Here is a 23,417-nt window from a genome sequence, read left to right on the forward strand (position 1 = left end):
CCATGACGGGTGAGACGCAGCGAGATATAACGCTAAAATTCCCTGATAATAGCACTAGCATATATATATATATATATATTCAGTACGGTGACTGATAACGTTTTTTGCTAACAAAAAAGTTGTATTTTAACCCTATTTAATAATTTGGACGTTTCTGTCAGTTTCTGCCCTTCGCGAGCGCTAGTTGCGCAAGCTGTCGCTAGGCGTCTCCCACCGTCTATGGAACTTTAGAACGGTCGGCCAGTAGCTGCTGGTTTTTCTTCGTGCTGTACTCTCCGTTCGTTGCTGGTGTTTTTCCTGTAACCGTCCGCGTTGTGCGTCGCTTGCGAAAGAGAAAAAAAGTGTTGCCCGTCTGCAAAACGCCTTCGAGAACGTCGTGTTCCGTCGGACAAGTTTGTTCGTCGTCAACGGAAAGTTGAAACAAAGAAAAAAGAAAAAGAGGAAAGAGTGGCGAAAGAAGCGACGACGTCGATATCAAACGGCGCTGGGCGCCACGGCTACTCGGTCGTTGTCGTCGTTCGACTGAGGTAGCAGCACCATGGCCGAACGGAACGACGAATTGGATTCGTGGATAACCAACTGGGAGCGTCAGTGCATCGAAGAAGTCGAGCGGGCGCCCGATCTGGAGAGCCAGATCCAGAACGAACGGGACACATCGTCGCAGAAGTTGTGGCTCTTGTTTCAGAACTCGGCTACGTGCGTAGCGCAGCTGTACAAAGGTACGACGTCGCGAGCTGCAGTCGCTCGCTCGACACAACGGGCGAGGCTATTACGGCCCTTCGCTGTCGAAGGAGCGTGCGAACGGTTGGCGGAGGGCGGAATGGAAGCTGGTGTACCGTGCAACGCGTTCCAAACGCCGCTAGGCTTAGTTTCCCAGCGGCTGGAAGGGAACGGGAGGTGGGAAGGACGGCAGAGTCGCTTTCGATTATTTTTGTTTGTTTGTTTTCTTTTCTTTTATATCGTAGCTCGCTCCGAGTTGCTCTCGATGGTTTATTCATTTCCGGAGAGCGACTCGACGCTACCCCAACTGCCCATCATCACCAAGTAAAAAGATGGAACGCAATTCGTTGGGCTCTGAAAAGCGTCTGGTATGAACGTGCATCAGGCGTCACGAGGTCTGAACTGTCTGTCGCACATCTCGTATCGACCTCGTGTTAAACGCGCTCGTATGCTCGAACGTAATAAAAAGCTAGTGGGACGCTCGACAGGCGAAACGGCCCGTCTATTTGCGAAGCGTGATAAACCGACAGTGCTTCCTTCCGTTACTATTTCCGCAGATCGCCAGCATGGAGTGTCCCTGTGGGTGCCGTTTCAAAACGCTGCGTCCAGCGTTACTAACCTCTACAAAGGTGAGCTTGTGTTTTGCTGGCTGGCGCGGTTATCTTATCGCGTTGAGTGACGTCAGCGAATCTCCGCAATGGTGATTGTGGCATTGATAAAAGTGTTTATCAAGGGTAAGCCTTTAAGCTGTGTCTCTTGCGGCAGATGGCGAGTGTTGGCAAATATTGATTTGCATATCAGCAAGCCAGAGCTGTCAGTACGTGCATATGTGGTGCAACGCGTTAGGAGATTATTGTTCCAGTAAATGTACACTAAAGGACTGTTTTCATGTGTACACGACCAAGAGCCCACCAGTCGGTGAACGATGCCTTTCAAGCCTGTAATATGAGTCACACTTCCCAACACATGTGCCTTTTGGGAGCTCAACCGCACCTGTTGTGCCTTTCACATCTTTTATAATTTGCTAGTTGTTGCTGGTGCGAGACATGAACTGGCGAGAGATATGCTAACTGGATAAGTGTTGGGCTTCGTTTGGTGCTTGAAGTGTAAAACCATAGTAACAGCCAAGGGATTGGGACAGTTGGAGCTGTGTTCTGACATGTCTGACCGTCTTCCACACTGTAATGAGGACCTCAAGTAATCAGTGTGACTGAAACACTGGCTATTTGGCAAAAAGTATATCTATTGCAGCTGTATTGGTGTTTATGGCTAGGCCATAGTGTATTACCTGAATCTCGAGATTCAGAGTCATGTGGATTGTTAGATTATCCTCCCACCATCTTGTAACGCCTTTTTATTGGAATCCATTCTGAAAAGATAAGGCACTTTAAATTAAGATAGCTCCCCAGTAAACAGGCAGATTTCTTGAAGCAATAGCACATTCATTATTGAATAGACTTTTATGCAGTTTGCAGTAGCAAACTGGTGCCTAACGAGATGTTGCCAACGCATTTTTTTTTTTTTAAGATTTGCTGCAAACTGAATGAAAATGCAAGAAATTTTGAATGAGCTGCAAGGCTTGACATTTTTTTTAGCACCTGTTAATGCTCTTGTTGTTTAGTGTGTGCATGAGCAGTTATAGTAACAAATCAAAAGTACAGAATCTACACTACGGTCATGAATAGAGACCGAAACTTTAGGCACTAAAAATCACGGTTTTAGCACCTATAATAGGCACTGAAATGTGCCATTTAGGAATGTTGGGCACCAAATACTGTTGTTTAGGGCGCACATATAGGCTCAATTCATATTTACTTCAGCAGCATATTTTACGACAAATTTATGACTTGCAGTAAAAACAGCAGACAATTTAAGTCTTGTGCAGTGGGAAAGTGATTTTATTTTATTCGTGAAAATCAGCCGCACAAAAGAGTTGCTATTTTAACAGATTGACGGGAAATGCAGGGAAAAAGCTTAAAAGCAATGGCAAGGCACCCCAGTCTCAGTTATTTGCGGCCTGAAGTGGTACCTCATTTCGGTCGATAATTGTGTGCGAAAAAACAACACTCAACACTCACTGAAGTTAGAGGAGCTTGCTTGTTCTATGGGACGCTTCATGATTCCATCTGGAATATAATGTATGTTTGGTGCACAGAACCTTCGGCAGCTCTTTTAGCACAGGGAATCCAGGAATTTTTTATCAAATGGAATGGCCGATTGTCAGACAGGAATGGCTCGATCAGAAACCGGTCCTTTGGGGATTGTGGCGGGCAAGTCCTGGACCTTCGAAATGAGCTCAGCATTCTTAGTCAAAGTGGTGCAAAAGCTCTCACCTGTGGGAATGCTTTATGCTAAGAGTGTGCAATGAGCATAGAAATGTGCCAAGTCACGTTCCAGGGTAGTGTGGTGTAAGCAATTTCGGCTGCGACGCTTTTGTCGTCTGCAATGGTATTAGTAGTACCGGCGAGTGTATTTGTAGTAAATTTCGCCCTTAGCCGAATTTTTAAGTCGTAGCAATAGTAGATGCGGTGGGAGAGGCACAATCGGTAACTGTTGCTTGAAGACAAAAGTGCAAACTGAAGAAAGATCTTAACTGCAGGTATGTATTCGTTGACAGAGCAGAACGACCTGCTCAGCTCTTCACAGCACCGTTGAATCCCGTAGATTCATCGGTGCCGTGGTTTTTATTGCGTTAGCAATGGAGGGGGCACATGGGCAAAAGTTCTCGCCGTTGGTCCGCAGACACAGCGCGTCAGAAGGACATCTCGTGTGGACAAGGGTGACGTCGGGGTAAGGTTGGCTGCGGTTCGCTGCGTACGGACCTTTGGCAGCTCGGCTGATGTGACGAGGTCTACGTGGCGGTGAATTGTGCACGGTTTGCGTTTCTGGGCTTGTTTGGCATAGCTCGCGGATCTCTCTCTCTTTTTTTTTTTTTTTTTTTTTTTTTTTTTGCGAATGGGGTGCGACCAGTCTGGGGCGGTAACTACTTACTAGTAACGCGTTACCGGTAACTAGTTACTTTTTTCAGTAACTTGTAACTGTAACTAGTTACATTCAAGTTAGAGGAACTTGTAACTGTAACACTGTTACTTTTTTATGGAGTGACTGTAAAAAGAAATACCGTTATAGTTACTTCGTTTCTATAAAAAAATATCCAACAGCAACACTCGTTAACGGCCGATGTGCAGTTCGCGATTTCCACTTTTTCGGACTTTCTTCAGCAGAGCCTTCGCCTACTTCATGTATGCCAGCTCACTCCCTTCGCATGGGTGAAAAACAGCTGGACTAGAAATGTTTAGAGGCCCTCAGCAGGGCGATTTCGCTCTCACCCAGGCCATAATTAACGCTGCGACACACGCCTAAGCACATGTGGACGCATGTTGACACTAGAACTCAGAGTACGATGTGCGGCTGCACCATTTCCGCCACGTCTGGAGTGCAGTAAAACTGTTTGACACAAAGGCAAAGAGGGGAAAGAAAACATCCATAAACACCGCACAGTGTACTGAATCCTTTGCACTTTCGCGGAAGCCTGGAAAACTCCGGTGAATGCGTCACCTTCTCATTAGCGACGGGCACCCCCGTTTGTGGGGTCATAAAACGCCACGGGGAGTCTCTCGACGTCCCCGCGCTCGTCCAGCCCTGTGCGCACTGTAGAGTGTTCGATTCACAAGTCGCAGTTGCTTGCGACCATTGTGCGCTTTTGAGACCCCTGGCCGTGTTTGGGACCACGTATTTGGAACCCCTGGTCTAGAGGCTTCGTCGAGCTGTCAACAGTGCCCGAAAGAGGTTGAGGAAGTAATGAATTCCACGCCCCTTCACACATACGACGACCCCAACACACCACCCAGCATCTTGGCCGGCAGACGCCTGACCACACTGCCGCAGCATGAGGAAATATTCTTAGAAAGCCTCGCTACTTCGTTTTCACAGCTGGGGCAGAAACGAATACTGTAGCTACATCTGTTTCTGAATGTTGGGCGCAAAGAATACTGGGGCGGGCTTCGTTCGGCCTACGCCTCAAAGCAACGAAGGGAGCGGGCTCTGGGATCGGGGATGTGATTGCTGTGAAAGGCTGGGATTGGGAGAAGTGTTTCCTGGTCGAGGCGACAAAAATCGCCTTTGTGAGGACAGGGGCCATAGGAAAAAACAGTAAAGCGTCCAGTTCAGTTTCTATTCCCTTTGGAAATAACCTTGGCTCATTCTGGGGGGGGGGGGGGGGACGTCGTACTTCGTGGGCCTACGGACAGACATCGCTTCGGCAATAGCTCAAATTGGTCCGCGTCTCCGATGACAAGTACGAAATAAAATGCTAAGGCAGCACTTTTTTTTTTTTTGGTATTTTTCAAAAACACCTCGACAACCGAAGTACTCTCACATCCGTTTCCCTTCTCCTCCAAAGGGCCTTCCGGCGATCCACCACCCCCATCCCCTTTTCCCCCTTTCCCTCATTATGCAAGGTGGTCAAGTGACAACACTGTAGGTAAAAATAAATTTAGTTGACAATGATTGTTTCGTCTGTTTTGTCCTCAAGCTCGGTATAGTACTGCATAAGTTCGGCCTCCGCGTTCGTACTTTTTCTAAACGTTTGGCAGCCATTTCTGTCGACACAAAGCAAGTGCAACCGCTGCCTGGGCCCCCATGCCTTCGTACGTTTCTATTTAATAAGCTAAATCTTGTTATCTAATAATTAGTTTCATACAGTAACGGGAAAGTAACAACGTTACTTTTTTACAGTAACTGTAACTAGTTACTTTTGGAAGCTTCGTAACTGTAACTGTTACTTTTTTGGGTTAGCTAACTGTAACACTGTTACTTTTTTTCGGTAACGTGCCCAAGGCTGGGTGTGACGAACACTTTGTTGCGGGTTCCTGAAGCGAGAACAGTCAGTGCAGACCAGCAACTTAAAAAACCAAAAAGAGCACAGATAACACAAAAAAAAGGATTTTTAGGGGCTAAAAAGTCCATATAGGCCCATACAGTCAAAATAGGCGCTAAAAAGCCCATATAGTCAAAATAGGCATTATAGGCACAATAAACTATTGCATCAATATGCTCCCCTTCCCTTAGTTCATGATTATATGTTAAATAGGCTTGATACGGACTCAAGGAAAAAATAGGCATTTTGCCTAAAGTTCCGGTCTCTGGTCATGAAGCGTGCCGTAGTGGAAGGGTGTGTGTCTAAGAGCCCCCGAGATACTTCTTTTAACATCAGAACCGCTTTTTTTATATTGGGGTTAAAGGATAGCCAGTTAGTTTGTCTAAGTGGCCGTAAAATATCTGTCAAACTATTGCAACTCTACGGCTATCAGAGCACTCTAAATTTGCTCAAAAAGTTGTCCATTTACTCTGCATTCTTTAATGTGTAGGCATTCCTTGCTGTCTTTTCCATCATGGCAGCAGCTGTATCGCCACTTGGCCAATCATTTTGTATGGGTTTGCGCACAAGAAGAAAAGAATTCCAAGAATGTGGCCGTGTAAATTCTAAAAGCAAGTGGCCAAGTGAAGGGTTTGACAGGTGTAGAAGTATGTGAATAGAGGCTTCGTGGGCCACAAATGCATGTTTCTTAGCCTGGAATGACAATATGGTGGCATGAAGCATTCCCTCCTCTCCCTCATATGGTACCAATTTCCGTTGATCTATTGCGGCATTTTTTTTACCCTTTTTTTTTATGTTTGTGTTCAACCTCCGTACAGCTACCTCCTTCTGCTGAGGTGTTATCACCTGCAGCCTTCGCAAGGGATAAACACTAGTCTCTCAGTATGCCCATCACCGAGAGAGGGAATAGAAGAGGAGGAACTCATTGGAGAGATGTAATAAAAAAATTTGAAGGCAAAGAATTGACTCGGGCAGCACAGGACAGAAAGGGGTGGAGATCAGTGAAGGAGGCCTTCGTTCTGCAGTGGACCTAAATAGGCTGTTGACGATGATGATTGCCTTGCTTAGGTGGGAGCAGCATCCGTCTTCTGTTCGGCTGCCCGCTCTCGAGCTTTGTATGCTGGCAGACGTGGTCATCCATATTTCCGTTGCGTGACTGATGTCAAGGTTGCTTGCTGTTCCTAGTAATATGTCTTAGGAATAACCATTTGCATCATCAGGATGGTGATGAAGGTGTGTGACAATGGAAGTTGCCCCTGGCAACCACAACTCTCAGTTTCAGGGCCCCTTGAAATTCAGTCTTTGGTGGTTTATGATGTGATGATGATAGGCTGTTTGGTTCGGTAAGTTATAACAACTCTGGATACCAGAGGAGGCCACAGGAGTTAGGTGCAACCATACTGAAAGGTCAAAGCATTATCTTGATGATGATGCAGATCATTATCATCAAGATGGTGACGAAGGTTGGTGACAATGGGAGTTACCCCTGGCAACTGGAACCCTCAGTTGCAGGGCCCCTTGAAATTCGAAGTCTTGGGTTGTTTATAACATGATGATAATGATGGGCTGTTTGGTTTGGTAAGTTATAACGTCTCAGGATACCAGAGGAGGCTACACCAGTTAGGTGCAACCATACTGGAAAGGTTCTTGAAGCCACAAATAGCATTCCCTCACCAGAGTGAGATTTGCCCCTCTGGTGCGGTGTTTGGCTGAATTCTCCCGTTTTGGGCGAGGCTTTTTCAGGATGATGGTGATTGTGGTGTGCTCTGCAGAGTGCCTGGAGACCCAGCGGCGAGTGAGTGACCTGGGCTTCCAGTCGGGCTACCAGCGGCGCAACAAGGACGTCCTGGCGTGGGCCAAGAAGCGCAAGCGGCACATTCGGCGCGAGGACCTGCTGGCTTTCCTGTCGGGCAAGGCCCCCCACCACCACCATCACCACTACCACCACCACGGCAACTGGGGGGGCTCTCCCCGGCCGCGCCTCTCTCTCGAGCCGGGCTCCCTGCGCGGGGTGGTGGCCGCGGCCGCCCCCTCCTCACGGCTCATCACACCCGGCGCCGGCGAGCGGCCGGCTGGCGGGGGCCAGGGAGACCCTGACGATGTGGACTTGGACACGTTCCGTGAGGCGCTGGCCATCTCGTCGGGTGCGTCCGTGTTCCACGTCAACTTTTTTGCAGCGCGTGTCATCGGCATCAAGGCCCATGCACATTTGAGCACAGTGTACAGTTTCATAGTTAGGCAGACTTGACGGAAATATGATTAGTTGATCGATTGTGGGGTTTAACACACCAAAGCTACATGTTGGGCTATGGTGCACGTTGTAGTGGAGGGCTCCAGCTTAGTTTTGACCGCCTGGGGATCTTTAACCTGGGCCGAAATCTCGACACATGGCGCTTTCGCTTTCCCGTCTGAAAAGCAGCCACCTGCACTGGGATCGAATCTGTGTCCTTAGCCACTGTGGTGGATTGGAGGGAAATCTGGAACTACAGTCGAACTCCGCAATAACGAAACCGCCGCGGAAAGCCGAAAAATATGCTTTTGCGGGAGTTTCGTTGCCACGAGAATGAAACAGAACTGGCAGGATAACTGTCTGCTAACCAAAAATTATTTCCGAAAGTCAGTTATATCACTTTGCAAGCTTTGCCTTGCAGTAACTTTACAGCTCAGCTCTCACACTTCTAGAAGTGCTTCATTGCTAGTCGGTCGTGCACGCCTCAGAAGGGCCAAATTGTGTCAAACGCGTCAAAAGCATCCCACGGGTTCGCCTTCTCTGCACGCTTTTCTCCATGGTCCTCGGCACCGAGTATGTCTGACGAGCCGAGTATGTCCGACGAGCGTGCAAGTGAAGTCGAGCTTCTTCTGTTGACGAACTTTGCCAGTCAGTGGCACCTCATTCCAGTGCTGTCTGCAAAACTGAGCACCACTTTGGCGACGTCCAGAAAGGCCACAGCTGTCACTGTTTTGTTTTGCGCACGTGCACCATTAAACAGTGGTGTCCTTGTTTTTGAAAATGGTAGAGCGAATGCAGGTGGTTCAAAACTCGTCGTGATATCCTCCCTTTCTCCATTTCAGCCACTGACTTGGGCAATGATGGCTGCCTTATCTTGTAGTGATAAAAACTTCTGCTTTTGATTGAGAGTGAAGTGCCAATTGCCACACACGCAAGGAACACGCGCGCTGTTCAGCGGTAGCCGGCTAGTGTAGCCCAAGCAAGAGCCACTAAATAAGTGACGCTAGCCTAAGCCAAAGACGTGCCTTGAGTGTGCAAGTCACCATGTGTCGCCCCCGGCGGTGTCGCTGCGTGGCTTCCTTCGTGGCCGGCTTTTGCACGGTCTCATAGTAAACAAATATGGCAGCGGCCATAGAGCTTCATACAATAACAACTATAGTTCATCTCACAAGCTAGCTGCAGCACTGTGGAGGCTACATTGTTGTCCCCCTCAGCCCCTCAGGGCGCCTAACTCACCGCGAAGGAAGCGACAAAAGGCGCCGGGGCCGTGCGGTGCCACTTGCCGAGAGGGGAGAAGGGAGTGTCCTTTCAGGACTTCCTTCACGGCGGATTAGGCGCCCTCAGTGGGCGCACTATTGATAACAATGTAGCCTCCACAGTGCTGAAGCTAGCTTATGAGATGAACTATAGAGAGGAATCTGGCGCTGCGATCATCCGCCACAACGGACATGATTGGTAGTTGTGGATTCGGATTGCCACTCGATGGCTTTGCGAAAGATACTATGGATTAGATCGTGCAGCCAGTTTCGTTTTTGTCGTGGTCTTGCATGAACTCCTTGGCCTATGCGGGGTGTTAGAAGAAGCATTAAAAAATACATTTCGCCTTGAACCGAGTGTCTCGCGCGTGCTGACGGCGCCCTGAGTGGAGATGTTCTGTTGCGAATCGAGTGGGTTCATTGCCAGCACACTGAGCACAAAGACGCAAGAGGCCGCGTCTGCTACAGCCCAGCGGTGAAGTTGCCTGCGAATTAGGAGTTGCAGCAACGCTCATTCGGCAGAACAATGTATTTTTGAAGCTGACAAAGGTTGTGAACTGCTTGGAACAGCCACACTTTTCATGCAAACACCGGCTCCTGCGGCGTAGACCAGCCAGACAAGTGGCCAATGGGAACGCAGCTTGATGAATGTCACTAATTCATGCTAAAATAACTTCTCCAAGTGTAAATGGTTCCTTTCTTTTTTTAGGAGCACAAAAGCTTTTTTTTAATAATAAACACTACGAGCAGCGAATTTTTAAAAATAGTTTTTAAAGAATTCTGTGTCCCGCTGTAGTTGATGGCAAGTGGCAGACACACTCCACAAAAATCCTCTTCTCCGCGTGTACTTTTTATCTAAACGCGCCGTCTTATTTCGTTCCACGGCAGTTTTCAGAAACCAAATTTCTTGTGCACCGAGTAATTCATAAATGCCGAACTGCGCAGTAAATGTTTTCTCCTAGAAAAACTCAATATGCACAGCCGTAGCTACGTTCCGATCCTACGCAATCTGGTTCCATTACGACCCATCGTTCCCACTGAAGCGTGAACGCCGTGTAGGTGACGTTTACACTAGCAGTTAAACTCTATGGCGGCGGCCATGCAACAGAAGCTTACGCACTTTGAGTCCAAAAAAATGCGCTTGAGCACTTGTTGGACACTGTTAGCCTCAAATGGGTAGATAAAATGTCGACCGGACTTGCGGTGAATTCAGTTAACGGGGGATCGCTTTCCAAAAACATTTTGTTGCTGCGAGATATGAAATACATGGGCCTCTATGGACGTTCACCAGAGATCTATTCCGTTTACGCGGGAGTTTCGTACTCGTGAGATTTCGTTATCGCGGTGTTTGACTGTGGTGTCTAGGTGAGCCGCACTTGAGCGAGGGTGCCATCTTGTACCACGGAGAAATGTTCCGGGGTTTCTGGGCATGGCTTGCCAACAAGCTCAAAAGTTGCGTGTGGCTGCAAATAAGCAGCAATATCATTACAGAATAATATTTGAAGTTGTATAACAGAAATGGAGCACCAAGAAATTTATTCTTCAGAAATTGTTAAAAACAGAAGTAGAAAAAAAATATTGATTTGGCTTCAAAAGTGAAAAGCACAATGTGGCTAGCCAAACCAAGGGGAAGAAAAATGTGAGCACGACGGCACGCAATTGTGGCAACAGATTTCCCTCTAGTGTATATTAGGATAAAACTATGGACCACAGATCTAAAAAACAACGATTCTGCCAGTTGGGAAGCTTCAGGTATAAAACCTAAGCCCCCACATTTCTGAAGCAAGAATTGTAACCAGACAGCTGTTAGTTGACGCCGATAATAAGCTACAGTTGTGGGTTTTATATGCAAGTGTTGCGCCTATTTGAAGGCCTTGCAGGCTGAAGACGTCATTCTTCGTAGCTTCTTACGCGATTCGCTGTTTTCTTTTCGTTGTAAGAAACAAGTTTAGGGCATACCGCATGAAACATTGTCCTTGGAGAATCATGATTGCATAGCCGTGTAGTGCCAGTGGTTCCTGTAAGTCGTATTACCTTTGAAGTAATTGTCTGCACATTTTGTGTGTGTTCACATACACATACACGTACACATACACGTACACGTACACATTCACGTACACATACACGCAGTAATATCCAGTCAACTCAAAGTGCCATAACAAGAAATAAATGAAAGTTGAAGCAGTTTTTCGAGTTATGCGAAACGGAAACCAGAAATAGAAAAGCTGCAGCCGCGCAGTTCGAATATTTGTTTTGCGGCGCTCACCACAGTAGTGAATCTGAGTTGCACCTAAGCATTAGATTGGATCAGTTTAGAGTAGTATTAGTACCGTGATGCACATAACCTGGCTTGCAAAATAATCACGAGCTAGTAACATTTTACAAGAATAGAAAGCGGTTGGTTTTTGTTAGATTTGCGGTTGCTTTTGGGCTGCTGTACCCGAAGGGTCATGCCACAGTATCCTCGGGTACAGCAACCCACACCTCGGCAACAGAATTGAACACATGCTGCCACCAAAGGGATCCAACACTGCCAAAAGAAAAACGCGAAATGGTGTGTAGAGATCGGGCTGCCAAACAAGGTTGGACTCAAATAAAGATAAAGATGTGTGCTTGCTTGGCAGTGGCATCTTGAGCCAGGAATGAGTCTTCCGAGTGTCTTTGTGCACTGGTTCAGTCGCTCATCCTTGTCGCTCAGCTGACTTTGTTGTGTATGCTGCTGAGCACGAGGTCGCGGGTTCGATTCCCGGCCGCGGCGGCCGCTTTTCTGATGGAGGCGAAAAGCAAAAACGCCCGTGTGTACGAGATTTCGGCGCACGTTAAAGATCCCCAGGTGGTCAAAATTAATCCGGAGCCCTCCACTACGGCGCGCCTCATCGCCTGCGTTGCGTCGGCGCATTAAACCCCTCAATCAAATCAAATGAATCGACTTTGTTGTGTAGCCAGTGCTGAGCAATTCTTTGTGTTGACTGTGTCGGCATGTCCCGTGGTGCGTCGTCATCTGTTTCTTGGGTGTTCGTGATTCTCCACGGGCATGTTTTGCATCAATTCGCAGTTTCTTTCAGTGGTGCCACCAAAATTTTTTAACTGGGGCCACTTCCGGTGCCACGTACTGCCCTCCAGCATGTGTGGCTTTCACCATCACTCAACAGTCCCTTCACCCCCCTTCTTCCCTTCGTCGTCGTCAGCCTGCTTGTGTCCACTGCAGGATGCAGGCCTCTCCCATATTCCTCCGACCGTTATTGCCTTTTTGCTGCCATATTTTCCGACTTCATCCCTCCATTGAGTTTATGGCCTTCCTTCACCTCTGGTGCCATCGCTTGGTTGCGACCGTCTTACCCTGGTAGCCTGTTTTCCGCATTACACGCCCAACCCAAGTCTACTTCTCCCTCTTAATTTGTGCTATGTTGCCTTGCACCTGGCTTTGTTCACCGATAAAAGATGCACGTTTCAAATCTCTTTTTCTATGTCGTAATGGGTGCTTGTTCGGAATCTCATGGTAAGCATTCTAAGGAATTGGACATCTTAACAGCACATCCTATATTTAAAAACACTTTATTGGTGAAACTGTGTTACTTTTGCACGAAATAGTGCTGTATCTTCTCCTGCTTGAACAATCTCGCTGCCTGAGAAAGTATAAACTTCTCCACATTGTTTATGAAAAGTTGAAGCAGCTGAGGCCGCAACCGTTTACATTCACGAAGGAGCCACCAGACTAGTGTGAGTGCATCAGTAACCTCGAAGGTTGCGAGCCATTGCTTTCCTCATTGCATGCTTTTACTCGCGCTTGGTGCGATGTCGGCAATGCAGTCCTACAAACTCTCGCATGGCTGTGACACCATCAACTGCACACACAAACTTGCCGGCCGTTGATCCGGAAATAATGTCCGGAAATTCCGACAGCTCACTCCACACTTTGGCAACACTGGCACGCACAAGCGGCAGATTCGAACTGATTTGGGGTGGTTTCTTTAGTAACATCTGTCCATAACCAACTTCAAGATGGTTAATCAAAGCTCCCTGCCGATCATGCTGAGGGTATTCTTGAAAATTTTGTGCGCCGCGAGGGTGATATCTCACCACGTATGACTTGATTTATGATTGCCAGCTTCACGGCGAAAGGCAAATTTGCCCGCTTCCCGCCAGCTAGAGCCGTCAAATAAGCCATTATTCAGTGACAGTAGCACTAAAGCCCACAAAGTGTGAACAACGCATACACTATGAACAGGAAAAAAAAGTTTGGTGGACGGGCCAGGATAATTTTTTGCGTGTGGTGTGTCGACGGATCGCCCAACACGGCGTGGCAACGCAGTCATGATAGAAAGAGGGAAGAGCCGCCCACTGCGTATGTGCGGCCTGGCTAAACGCTTTGAAAGTGTTCCAACAGAATTTCTCCTTCGCCACGAAAAAAAGTCTACTTGGGGGGGGCGGGTCACTTCTGTGGCATATGCCATTCGATATATCGTAGGTCGCTGGTATTATTGTTTGATATAAGCCTAATTCTTGCTATACATTCTCAGTGCGAATATACCATGACTAGGACAACTCAATGTAAGTGGGTTCAATGTGTCGTAAAGTTCCGAGAGAACGCCCTCTCTCGAAACATCGCCCACTCTCCTTTAGGGGTGAAATAATTAATTTACTGAATAAGGCCAAAGATAGCCCACCCCCCAAAAATTGCGCTAGGTTTGACGCCTTCGAAAGTTTGGGGAGCTCTCTCTACAAAACCGTCCCATGGCTGCGAGCACCGCCAATGTCTTGATTTTAAACTAGAGAGACAACCTGTCTGGATTCACTGGCAAGAGGAGGAGTAGGGGTGTAGTAGACTTGAAAAATAGAAAGGAGGAAGGGGTAGTAAATGGGAAGAATAGAAGAGCAGGGAGGTACTATCTTGACATCGTTTAAACGGTGCGGCATCTCGACAAGCCTTCGCAGTTCTGAAGACTGTGAGTTCAACCAGTGCCTGGCCTCTGCCAGCATGGAATGGGCGAGGGGACTGGAAAAACGGATGAGCATAATGGACGAAGCGCTGCAGCTCGTGTTCGATACTGACAGCAGCGCACGGTTCGATGTGTTTAGCGACGATGAGGGAGCATAACGCAAATCATCTATTCATGTGTTGATGAGGTTACTTATTTGTCCTTTCTGCATTTGACCCGAAAGTTCGCCCATCTTGTCTTTTTACTTGATATCTCTGCAGTTTTCGTTGGTGCTGTGGCCACTTTTTGTAGTTTTGTACGCCTGACCCGGAAGTTCGGCCATCTCATATTTTGCACTTGATAACTCTGTAATTGGGGTGGACGTCCTTTCGGAACTTTACAATAGTCGGGTTGATCTGTATTGTCTGCTTGGACAAACAGGGTTAGAATAGACATTTTTCGCACCCTAAAGATATTATTTTGTGTTTATTTTCGAGGGCGCCTGGAGTGACGTTTTGGCAGGTGTTTTTCCCATTCAACTTTAGGGGCTTGTGGAGTGCCATTGGTGTCTTTTATGTCTAAGCACGCACACATCACCGGCTAGAAAGAACCCTAGTCCTTCTAAGTTTCCTTCAGCTAATTAGCTAGGAAGTATACTCAATCGCAAATTACAAACGTCCTTGCACTACGGCCAACTTCACTGGTCATGTTTCTTCGCAGAGTGGAAGGGCACCGAATTTTTGTTAGACGCTCTTTCGTTACCGCGGGAAAATTGACCGATTTTTTTAGGGGTCCAAGAAAACATTTTTTTTCTGCTAAAAAAAATTGTTGGGTACTAATTGCAAGAACATAAAATGCAGATTATTTATAGGCCTTTCCAATAACACGATTGTTTAAATGTTTTCATTTATCATAGTTGCGAAAAAAATATCAAAATCAAAATTTTTGTCAAAATGTCGGAAAAAATGATAAATGTATGTAACAAACCACCGGTAGTAGAAAAAAATTGGAATATACATGTTGCAGGGAAACATTTCAAAAACACGCCCTAGAAGAAATGTCGACTTGCGCGGAACAGTTTGTCAGATATAAAAAAAAATGTTAGCATGCACGGTGCTCGTGTCATGCGGTGAAGCCCAACCTCCAATTCAAAATGTGCAATTTCGGGTGGTTCCCTGGAATAAACCTGGCGGTTTGTCATTATCAGAGGCACCAACTTGCCCCCACATAACGTGAAAACATCATGTCAATGGCTGACTTTGCATTTACAGCCAGCCCCAAGCATGTGATGCGGAAAAACATGCATGAAGTTGAAAACGGAACTCCGTATTTGATGCTTGTTAACGTTCATGGTCAGTTATCTCTCAAAACATAAAGTTGAGCTTTATTATCTTCTTACTCGCAATTGTAGCCTTGCTTGCAAAAATGAGGTACGATGCGCTAGAATCGTGCCCTGCAAACTTTGGCCGAGTAGCTGTTGCGCGATAAAAAAGATCAGCACAACGAGCCTCCTCCATTGCAGTGCCACCTAACATTTCGAAATGAAACAGTACAAAAACTTATCAAAACTTATCAGAGACTTCGTCCGAATAGACAGTTCAACTAAGCATCAACACTAGACCCTTGGAGATACCCTCGTATGGAAACGAAACTGGAAGGCGAACAGCTGGCAGTGTAAGGCCGGTTTAAAGCGCTGTCCTCATCGGAACAGATATCTGGCGACTGGGTGTGATCTTTTGACTTGCATGTGAAGTTGTTATCGCAGAAATCGGGTTAGGGTTCAGTGAAATCAGGAGCAGCATGCTCTGTTCGAGGATCAGTCGCGGACTCAAGGCACCATGGCAGGTAGCCTTGAAGTTGGGTAACCGCGTAGTAGCGTTACATAGGAATTTCGCGATGCAGAAACGAAACCGAAACTGTTGCAAATTGTTCGCGAATGGTCCTGGGGTAAGTAGGACTACCACACAACTTAGAACAACGTGCAAAAAGTCAATAAAACTGCCTAAAATCATAAAGTAGCTTTGCAAACAGGCACTGCTTGACATCTTGAGTCAATTTCTGGGATTATTACTGTCAGAATGTAAACCTGACGATTGAAAATAATTTGCTGGTTCATCATTCATGCCCTAATAACAAAAAGCAAATGCTGATGCCGAATAATTACGAGTGGCACACATTCTTCGCTGGTAGTGACGCGCGATGACCATGCCCCTTTTCCACACCCAGGTGATTCAAAAGTGTGTCAAAAATCACGTTTCCGTTGCAAAAATGAAAACAAAACTGATTTTGAAAGGCCATTTTCTGACCCAACTCCAAACAGCTTTATTTGTTCGAGCAACGGCTGGGACGCTATGTAAAGGCACTCCGAAAGTATTGTTCAAATTGAACTCTTTTGAATTGGCGCGGTAACGAAAGAGTTAAAGGCGCCATGCAGACAAAACACGTCTGGTTCATTCGAAACATTGCCTCGTTAGAATCATGCTGACACCACTTTTAACGCACACTGCGCTCAAATAAGCTGCAAAATTAGGAAAAAAAGGAATGGCCATGTGGCCCACTAGCTCATTTCCCGCAACAGATCCTATGATGTCATACGTGCCAACTGTGCGATTGGCTGAGGCCGGCAAAAGCAAATGCAGGTTAGGCAGGGCTTACAAGCTTGCCGAGCGAGCTATTTGCGCTTAAATTTAGGGAACATTCTTTTTATAGCAGTAAGAATGGTGGGGTAAACAGTGGAAGTTACAAAAGTACACATAACCATAGAAGTACTGATGCGTACTGCTGTTGGTACTGCGCACACTATGCTTGTTTTTGCTGCACAGACCTGCGACGCTTTGGGGTTGTCTCAGGCACTGGCTGATTGGCGTAATCAACGGTGTCTTACGCGACCACACTTGTCGAGCGAACGCCATGTTTCACGAAATGTTTATTTTCTACCTTAACAAAAGCAAGCCAGGTAGAAATACGGTCAAAAACAAAGGCAGAAAATGGCCCTTCGTGGTATGGTGGCGCCGTCTAGGTTGACTAATGGTAAACAAGGCTCCGCAACAGCTTGAAGACGTGTTCTTGTGATGTCATTGCATACGATTTGGGGGGGAGAATCAAAATTTTAACTTAAATTAATTTCTCGGTTAAAAAAGCATCGTTTGCTTTCGAACAAGCGCTTGTGGCACCATAAAACACGAAATTTTTCAAATAAAACAAACTTGTATTTTGTCTGCATGGCCCCTTTAAGCATTGAGAGGAGTCTTTGTGCATAATTCTTTGGCTTGCACAAGCTCGTGGGTGTCGTCATTTGTTTTTCCCGCCTTCCCGCAGCCCTGGGCTCGAGCCGGAACCACGGCGGAGGCGGAGTCTCGCCACCTGGATTCCGCAGCGCGGCTAGTCTGAGCAGCTTCATCGCCGAGGAGTTTGCTCGCCACGTCGAGTCGCGCAAGCGCAACGCTCCGGGAAGCACGAGCCCTGGAGACGTGGTGATGGATTCGCCAACTCACAAACGGCCACGCCTCATCTGAGGGGTCCGCCGCCACCTCTTCATGGCCTCGCCCAAGCCTGCCACATGCCAAGCTCCCCCCCACCGCTCTCCAAGCAACTGCCCACTCTGAAAAAACTTTGAAAAGAAAAGAGGAAAACCGGCAAAAAAGATCTCGCATCACCCGTCATCGTTGTATGCTGAAGCAACTGCTAGCCATAGCGAAAACCCACTGGGTTGAAACGTTCGCGACGTTTTCAGGGCTCTGAGCCTGCCCCCCGTACTTCCCGCCGAAAGTCTCGCATAGGACCGAAAACAGTGATCTCGCAGGCATCGTGGCTCGACTACGTCAGTGTCGCCCGGCGTTTGACTTGCGCGGTGTGTGAAGCAAGGCAGTTTGGAAAGCGCAAGAGGCCGTTGGGATGAATTAAAGGTTGACCTTGTCGCCGGCCACTGGTTTCTCTGGTCAATTTCAAACTTCAGCTGCAAAGCCTCAGCAACGATGAGAGGAAGAGAGCGTCTTGGAAGGTGTTTGTGTGGATTGAATGGATTGCTGGTGTGAACAGCATTTGGAATGTGATCGGTGAAGTGTGAAAGTCGGCAGCCACTCCTGGCTAGACTGTGTGCCGAAAGGAAAAGTCTCAACAGGAGCCAGCTTGCACAGACTTGCCGGTACTGACCGGCTGCGTCGCCCCAGTAGGCGTCGTGCAAGCAACCGTCGTCGGATCGGCTAGACAATCCGCATTCTCGGCTCTTGTGTGGAGAGTGAAGCGTGGCGGCGAGATTGGTATTCAACACACTTCAAACTTTTGTGAAGTTCTTTAGCAGTACTGATTTGTGGAGAGCAGCAGCGTTGGGTTGGAGCAGCGCTGGCAGGCGGCATGCAAAGAAGGGCATCTTTCGATGTTGAAGAGCAATGAAAAATAGCGGCAGATTGCAGAGAGTGTCTCAAGGGTATCTATTTTTCTGCTGCCATCTTGACTAGTATGTCTTTTTCCCCGTGAGTGTGCACATTTAGTTCACCTAGCAAGACATAGTGGCAAAGGAGTTTCATTGTTTTCGATTTTTTTGTCTGTTCAGTTAGTTTGTTGCATAGACCCGGGTTCACACCCATAGTTATACAGTAGGTATGCAAGAAACATCAGCTGGCAATTTGTGTAATGAAACAACGCTCAAAGGATGTCTAGTACCGTTGCAAGCTGAAGCCGTATTTGCATCTTTGTGCAAAAGAAAAATGACAAGCGCTATTTGTAATTGCGCTCGAAAGAGTTTGTAAAACTGACCATGCTTTTCCTCTTGGGAGTCGAGCAAGTTTAATGAGTTCTTGCATTCAAATTAGTGTTGTCTATTATTATTTGCCCACCGCTTGTTTCTTTCATGGCATCTTTCTTCGTTTGAATGTAAACGTCTGTTGCAACTCGCACGTTAGCGTGGTAGTGTATTGCAAAAAGGTATTGAAAACCTTTCTTTATGGCAGCCGAAAGGGAAGAGCTGTGCATCAAGAGCTGTGCACCATACTGGATGAACTAAAAGGAATCTGTCAAGCACTTTGTCATTGGCACTGCGTTCCATTTGCCATTTTGGTTCCACCCTCATTTGCGGGCTTGCAAATTTTCCCGGATTAATTTTGTAATCTGGCACGAAGCAGTGTTTACAATTATTTGAAAATCTGAATTTCAGTTCATGCTGCGAAAGACTTGTTACAATTTCTTTTTCTTTTTTTTTTTTTTTCGTTGTTCATTCAGAGCTGTCAGTCGATTTGTGCCTTTGTTGCATATTCTCGGTGTAAGACAGCGTTGGGAGCTTGGAAGTTGAGTCTTTGCTACCAGCACTGCAGAGTGCGGAGAGGAGCTAGCGTGCGAGACAAATGCGTAGTTGTTGTGGCTCTGCTCGTAAAGGAGACCTCCCTCTCCGAGTATGCAAGTCGTCTCGGCAAAGAAGCCAGCTGTTCTCGCCAGGTTCTGCATGAGTTTGTGCATTTGCCTTTATTTGTGCCCACACGTGCCATACCATGGTCTGAGCGCCTGTCCCCGAGCGGAAGCTAAATGCCATTTCATGTCGAATGTACTGTGCTCGAATGCTGTTTACTCGAATCGGCGTATTTAATAACCTCGGAGTTGAGTTTTCTTTATTCGAATGGCATTTAGCTGCGCGCGTGTGAAGGCGTACGAACGGGAAAGGCATACAAGTTGTGAATGATATCGTTTGTGGTCAGTGCATTGTTTGCTGTGTACAGGTTCTTTTGTGTATCTCGGTTATTGTTGCATGCTGGTAGCAGCATTGGTTGAACTTGGCATTTTTACGTTTGTTGTTGCGAAGGGTTTTTGTTAGTGCGCAAGAGAGTTTCTTTTGGGAGTGGGGGGAGGGGGGGGGGGGTAGAGAGGGATCAAACAGAGCTGAGCATTATGTCATCAGCTGTATGATGTCTACAAAGACTGCAAAGTTTAAATTGGCCAAGATTTCAGTCATTGATAGCACTGTTGGCTTTGGTAAAGTGACCCACACTTATTCAAAGCACCGTTCATTATATCAGCAGCAGTAGAGGCTGCTTGGAGTGGCCTTGGCAGTTTGACCACTGGTTTTACAAATTTAAGCCTGAATTTTTCCGTATTTGTCGGAGAAATTTACTGGTAGATGTGGGGCAACGACCAAATCTGGCAAATGTCGACACGATCCAAGGCAGTTGAAGCGAAATTGAATCTTCCGCTAACCGAAATAGATTTCAGATGATTTGCGGGGCTTTTTGCTGAAATAGGTTGATATGACGTGCTAATGTGTGTGAATAACCTGCCTTATAAAATGTTAGAAAATTTCCCCACACTTACCAGTGCCATTCAGCACAAAGGAGGCACCGCAGCGTTTTTCTGGGTCTGTTACGATAAACAGTGTCGAGCAGCTACTTTAGCGGTTCTGTGCCGCTATCCAGAAGGAGGGCTTTGGTGTGTCGGCTGTCGGCTGCAGTGCATACACTGGCAGGCTGCTTTCTGGCGAGAAATACTCTGAAACGGGAGTTCATAGCAGGCCCTGATCATTGGGTGCATTAAAGGGTGCTTTTTCTAAAAGCAGGGATTCTAACATGGCCTTTTAGACAGCAGCTGGCTTGAATTCTTGACGATTCCCTAGAATTGCGCTAAATTGGAACTTTTACACTTTTTTCAGAGTTTCTGAAAAAAAAAAGTTTGCAGTATCTGCTGCACCACTCTTTACCCCTCCCCCCATTCCTTCCAAGCCTCATGGCTGTAGCGACAAATTGCACGCAATTCCGATTGAAAGTTGCAATGCCGGTGACGTAGCTGCAGCCGACAACCCGGTTTTGCCAAAACGTAATGGATTTGCTCTCGTTTTTCACGTTGTCTGTTCGTTATCTGCCAAAGAAATGCAGTCGAGCAGAGTCCCTGTTGTGTTGAATAGTGTGGTTTTTGTTTTGTGCATAGGTCTTTGTTTCTTTCTTTTCTTTTCCTTTTGTATATTCGCTGTGTTGTTCGGGTGCTTCAGCACTGACGTGTCTTTTTTTTTTTTTTTTCAGTGAATTGACTTGTGCAGCTAATGGAATGGGGGCAATGACGTTGAGTGTCGCAACATCCGAATCACTGTTTACCATTCTTTGAGCAATGGTTTTGAAAGTACATCACAGCGTGGTGGAGCCCGTTGCCACGGCCTCACAATTCTGTGCAGAGAAAGTTTTCAGATGAGAGCGCTGGGGAGCACGCGACAGACTTGCGTTCCGACATTAGCGCGTTCTACTAAACAATGTGAGGCTTAGGTAGCCACTAAAATAACCACTGGCAGGTCTTGCAGAAATTAGGTGGAGTGGGGCAAAAAATGTTCAAAGCGACTAGCATCGGCATCTACGTAATAAAACCTTTCAGCCATCAAGACATTACCAGATACACTTTTAATGGATAAAGTCGTAAAAATGTCTGCGTGAAAATCAGTATAGGCTGATGAATGCAGCAAGCTTGCAAGTAAAGATTGGGACTAAAAAAATTTATGATGCAGCGTACAAGTTGGTGTCGAGCAATGGCCTGCAAAAGAAACAAGTCAAAGGCGTCCTGTGTAGGTTGGTCACTGGGCATTTCTCTAAAGTAACACTACAGCTGTTGCAAACATTGTGGAAATCGGCTTTAGTGATAAACTTTGCTTCCTGTTTTGGATATTTTTGCAGACCGTATCGGACATAAAGGACTAGACTTGTTTGGCAATTTTTTTCAGCTAGAGGAAGTAATCTTTCTTCGTGGCTCTGTTTTGATTTCTTGGGGCATGGCAGAAAAAATGGGGTTGTTTTGCTCTTGGTGGGGTGTTTGTTTCTCTTACATTGTGGAAGGCTTGAATGGGCTGACGAGAATATGGTGGGGTTTGTGATGGCACTTCTGGAAATTAAAGTATCTATATTCACTTCAGTTTTCAATTCACGACAAAGCTGCTTCACCATGCCAGTTAGTTGCCACTGTGCGCGCTATTCAAACTGTTTTGCTACAGTCTCTCACAACCGAGGCTCACAGGATAAGATGAAGGTAAAAACACTGAGAACGATGGCTTGTCATCCATTTCTTTTGTTCGCAAAGCACGGGCAACCGTTAGCAGTGCTTAGTTTTGATTTTTTTGCCTCTGGAGTTGGCTGATTTCCGGTCTATCTGTGTGCATGTCCTCAAATGTGGATGGACTGTTCAGGACATGAAAATTGAGGACACTCCGTCTTGAAGAACCGCTTCACTGGCTGAAATGTTGCTGCATTCGTGGGTTAAAGTCAGTGCTGCTTGGTGTTGAAAGACTGAGGTGTTGCTCAATTTGTAGAATCTGGTGGCATTTGTGTTTAGAGGGCAGCACTGAATGCAAAGCTGATGTGCCGTTTGCTAGCCCATGCCCATGGAAAGTTGGCTTTCCCATTTGGCACATTATTTTCAGTGGTCGTTGTTAGGTTTCGATCCTGGTCGCAACACCATTTGCTCAAAAGGCCAGTTTTGCTTGCTACCGGTTGCCAATTTGGCCATAACAAGACGAAACAGTTCTCAAAAGCGAATATACTTGCTGTGCTGTAGTTTCTCCTTTTATTTTGCTGTACTATAGCGTTTGCTTTCTAGCCAGGAGGTAGTACACTTTTTCATGATGCAACTTTTGCCCACATATATATATAATTTTTTTTTCAGATTTGTCATTGTTATTGTATTATTACTATTATTATTATTCTTGTACCCCTGTAGCGTACCATGAACTTGTTGTTTGTATTTGTTCCCAACGTTTTCTTTGCGGCTCTGTTCTTGCTCTGACTGCTGTACAGGCTGATTATGCCACATTTTCCCTTCTGTACAAATACACGAGTGCTTGTCGACGTTCGGTGGCGATGCGTGGTGTCTTGAACTGCAGCGTACAACCTCATGTGGAGAAAATGCGGAATCGATCGGAACGTCAGCTAAGGTGAGAGGAAAGGCAACACCCCACCTTAGACTTCATCTATCGACAACTTATTGTCACATAGCCAGAAACGACTCGGTTTCTTTAAGGAATAAGGTTTGTTGGAGGGCTCCACACAAGCATCGAAGAAGCGGTAATCTGAGTAACATTCACAGACGATCATTGGCAAATCAAATGCCACCGCGTTTGCTTTCGCAAATGTATCTGTTGTGCTCTCGCTACTAGAAACATCAGTTTAGATTGAGAACACTGAACACTGTTGATACAAGAACAGTCGTCTACGAAGGGGACCCAAAAGCTACTCCCTTTCCCTGTCAAGCTTGCTGATGCAGCATGTGAAACAACAAGTAACGCACGGTTCGCTTGGAACACAAGATAGGTAGCTGAGTGAGGCCATACTCTAGTAACAAAAATAAAATGGCATGGTTCTCGGCAATATGTTTTTATTTGTAGCATTAGCTGTCGCAAGGGCACCGCATGCATTCCCAATTCTTGCAGCGTCGAAGTTCTGAAAAGCTGATGTATGTTC

At 46.5% G+C, this 23,417-nt stretch overlaps 1 protein-coding gene across 1 annotated transcript; it reads left to right on the plus strand.

The window, feature by feature from the left end:
• Nucleotides 1-214: 214 nt before the first annotated feature.
• On the plus strand, nt 215-22,805 carry LOC144138501 (HUWE1-associated protein modifying stress responses-like). Its single transcript, XM_077670811.1, has 4 exons — nt 215-719; nt 1,278-1,349; nt 7,372-7,743; nt 17,323-22,805. Exons 1-4 carry the CDS (start codon nt 539-541, stop codon nt 17,517-17,519), a joined length of 822 nt encoding a protein of 273 aa, XP_077526937.1. The 5' UTR covers nt 215-538; the 3' UTR covers nt 17,520-22,805.
• Nucleotides 22,806-23,417: the final 612 nt, after the last annotated feature.

The sequence above is a fragment of the Haemaphysalis longicornis genome, unplaced genomic scaffold, assembly GCF_048455015.1.
Source record: "Haemaphysalis longicornis isolate Haplotype H1 unplaced genomic scaffold, Haemaphysalis longicornis Haplotype H1 scaffold_5, whole genome shotgun sequence".
Lineage (NCBI taxonomy): Eukaryota > Metazoa > Arthropoda > Arachnida > Ixodida > Ixodidae > Haemaphysalis > Haemaphysalis longicornis.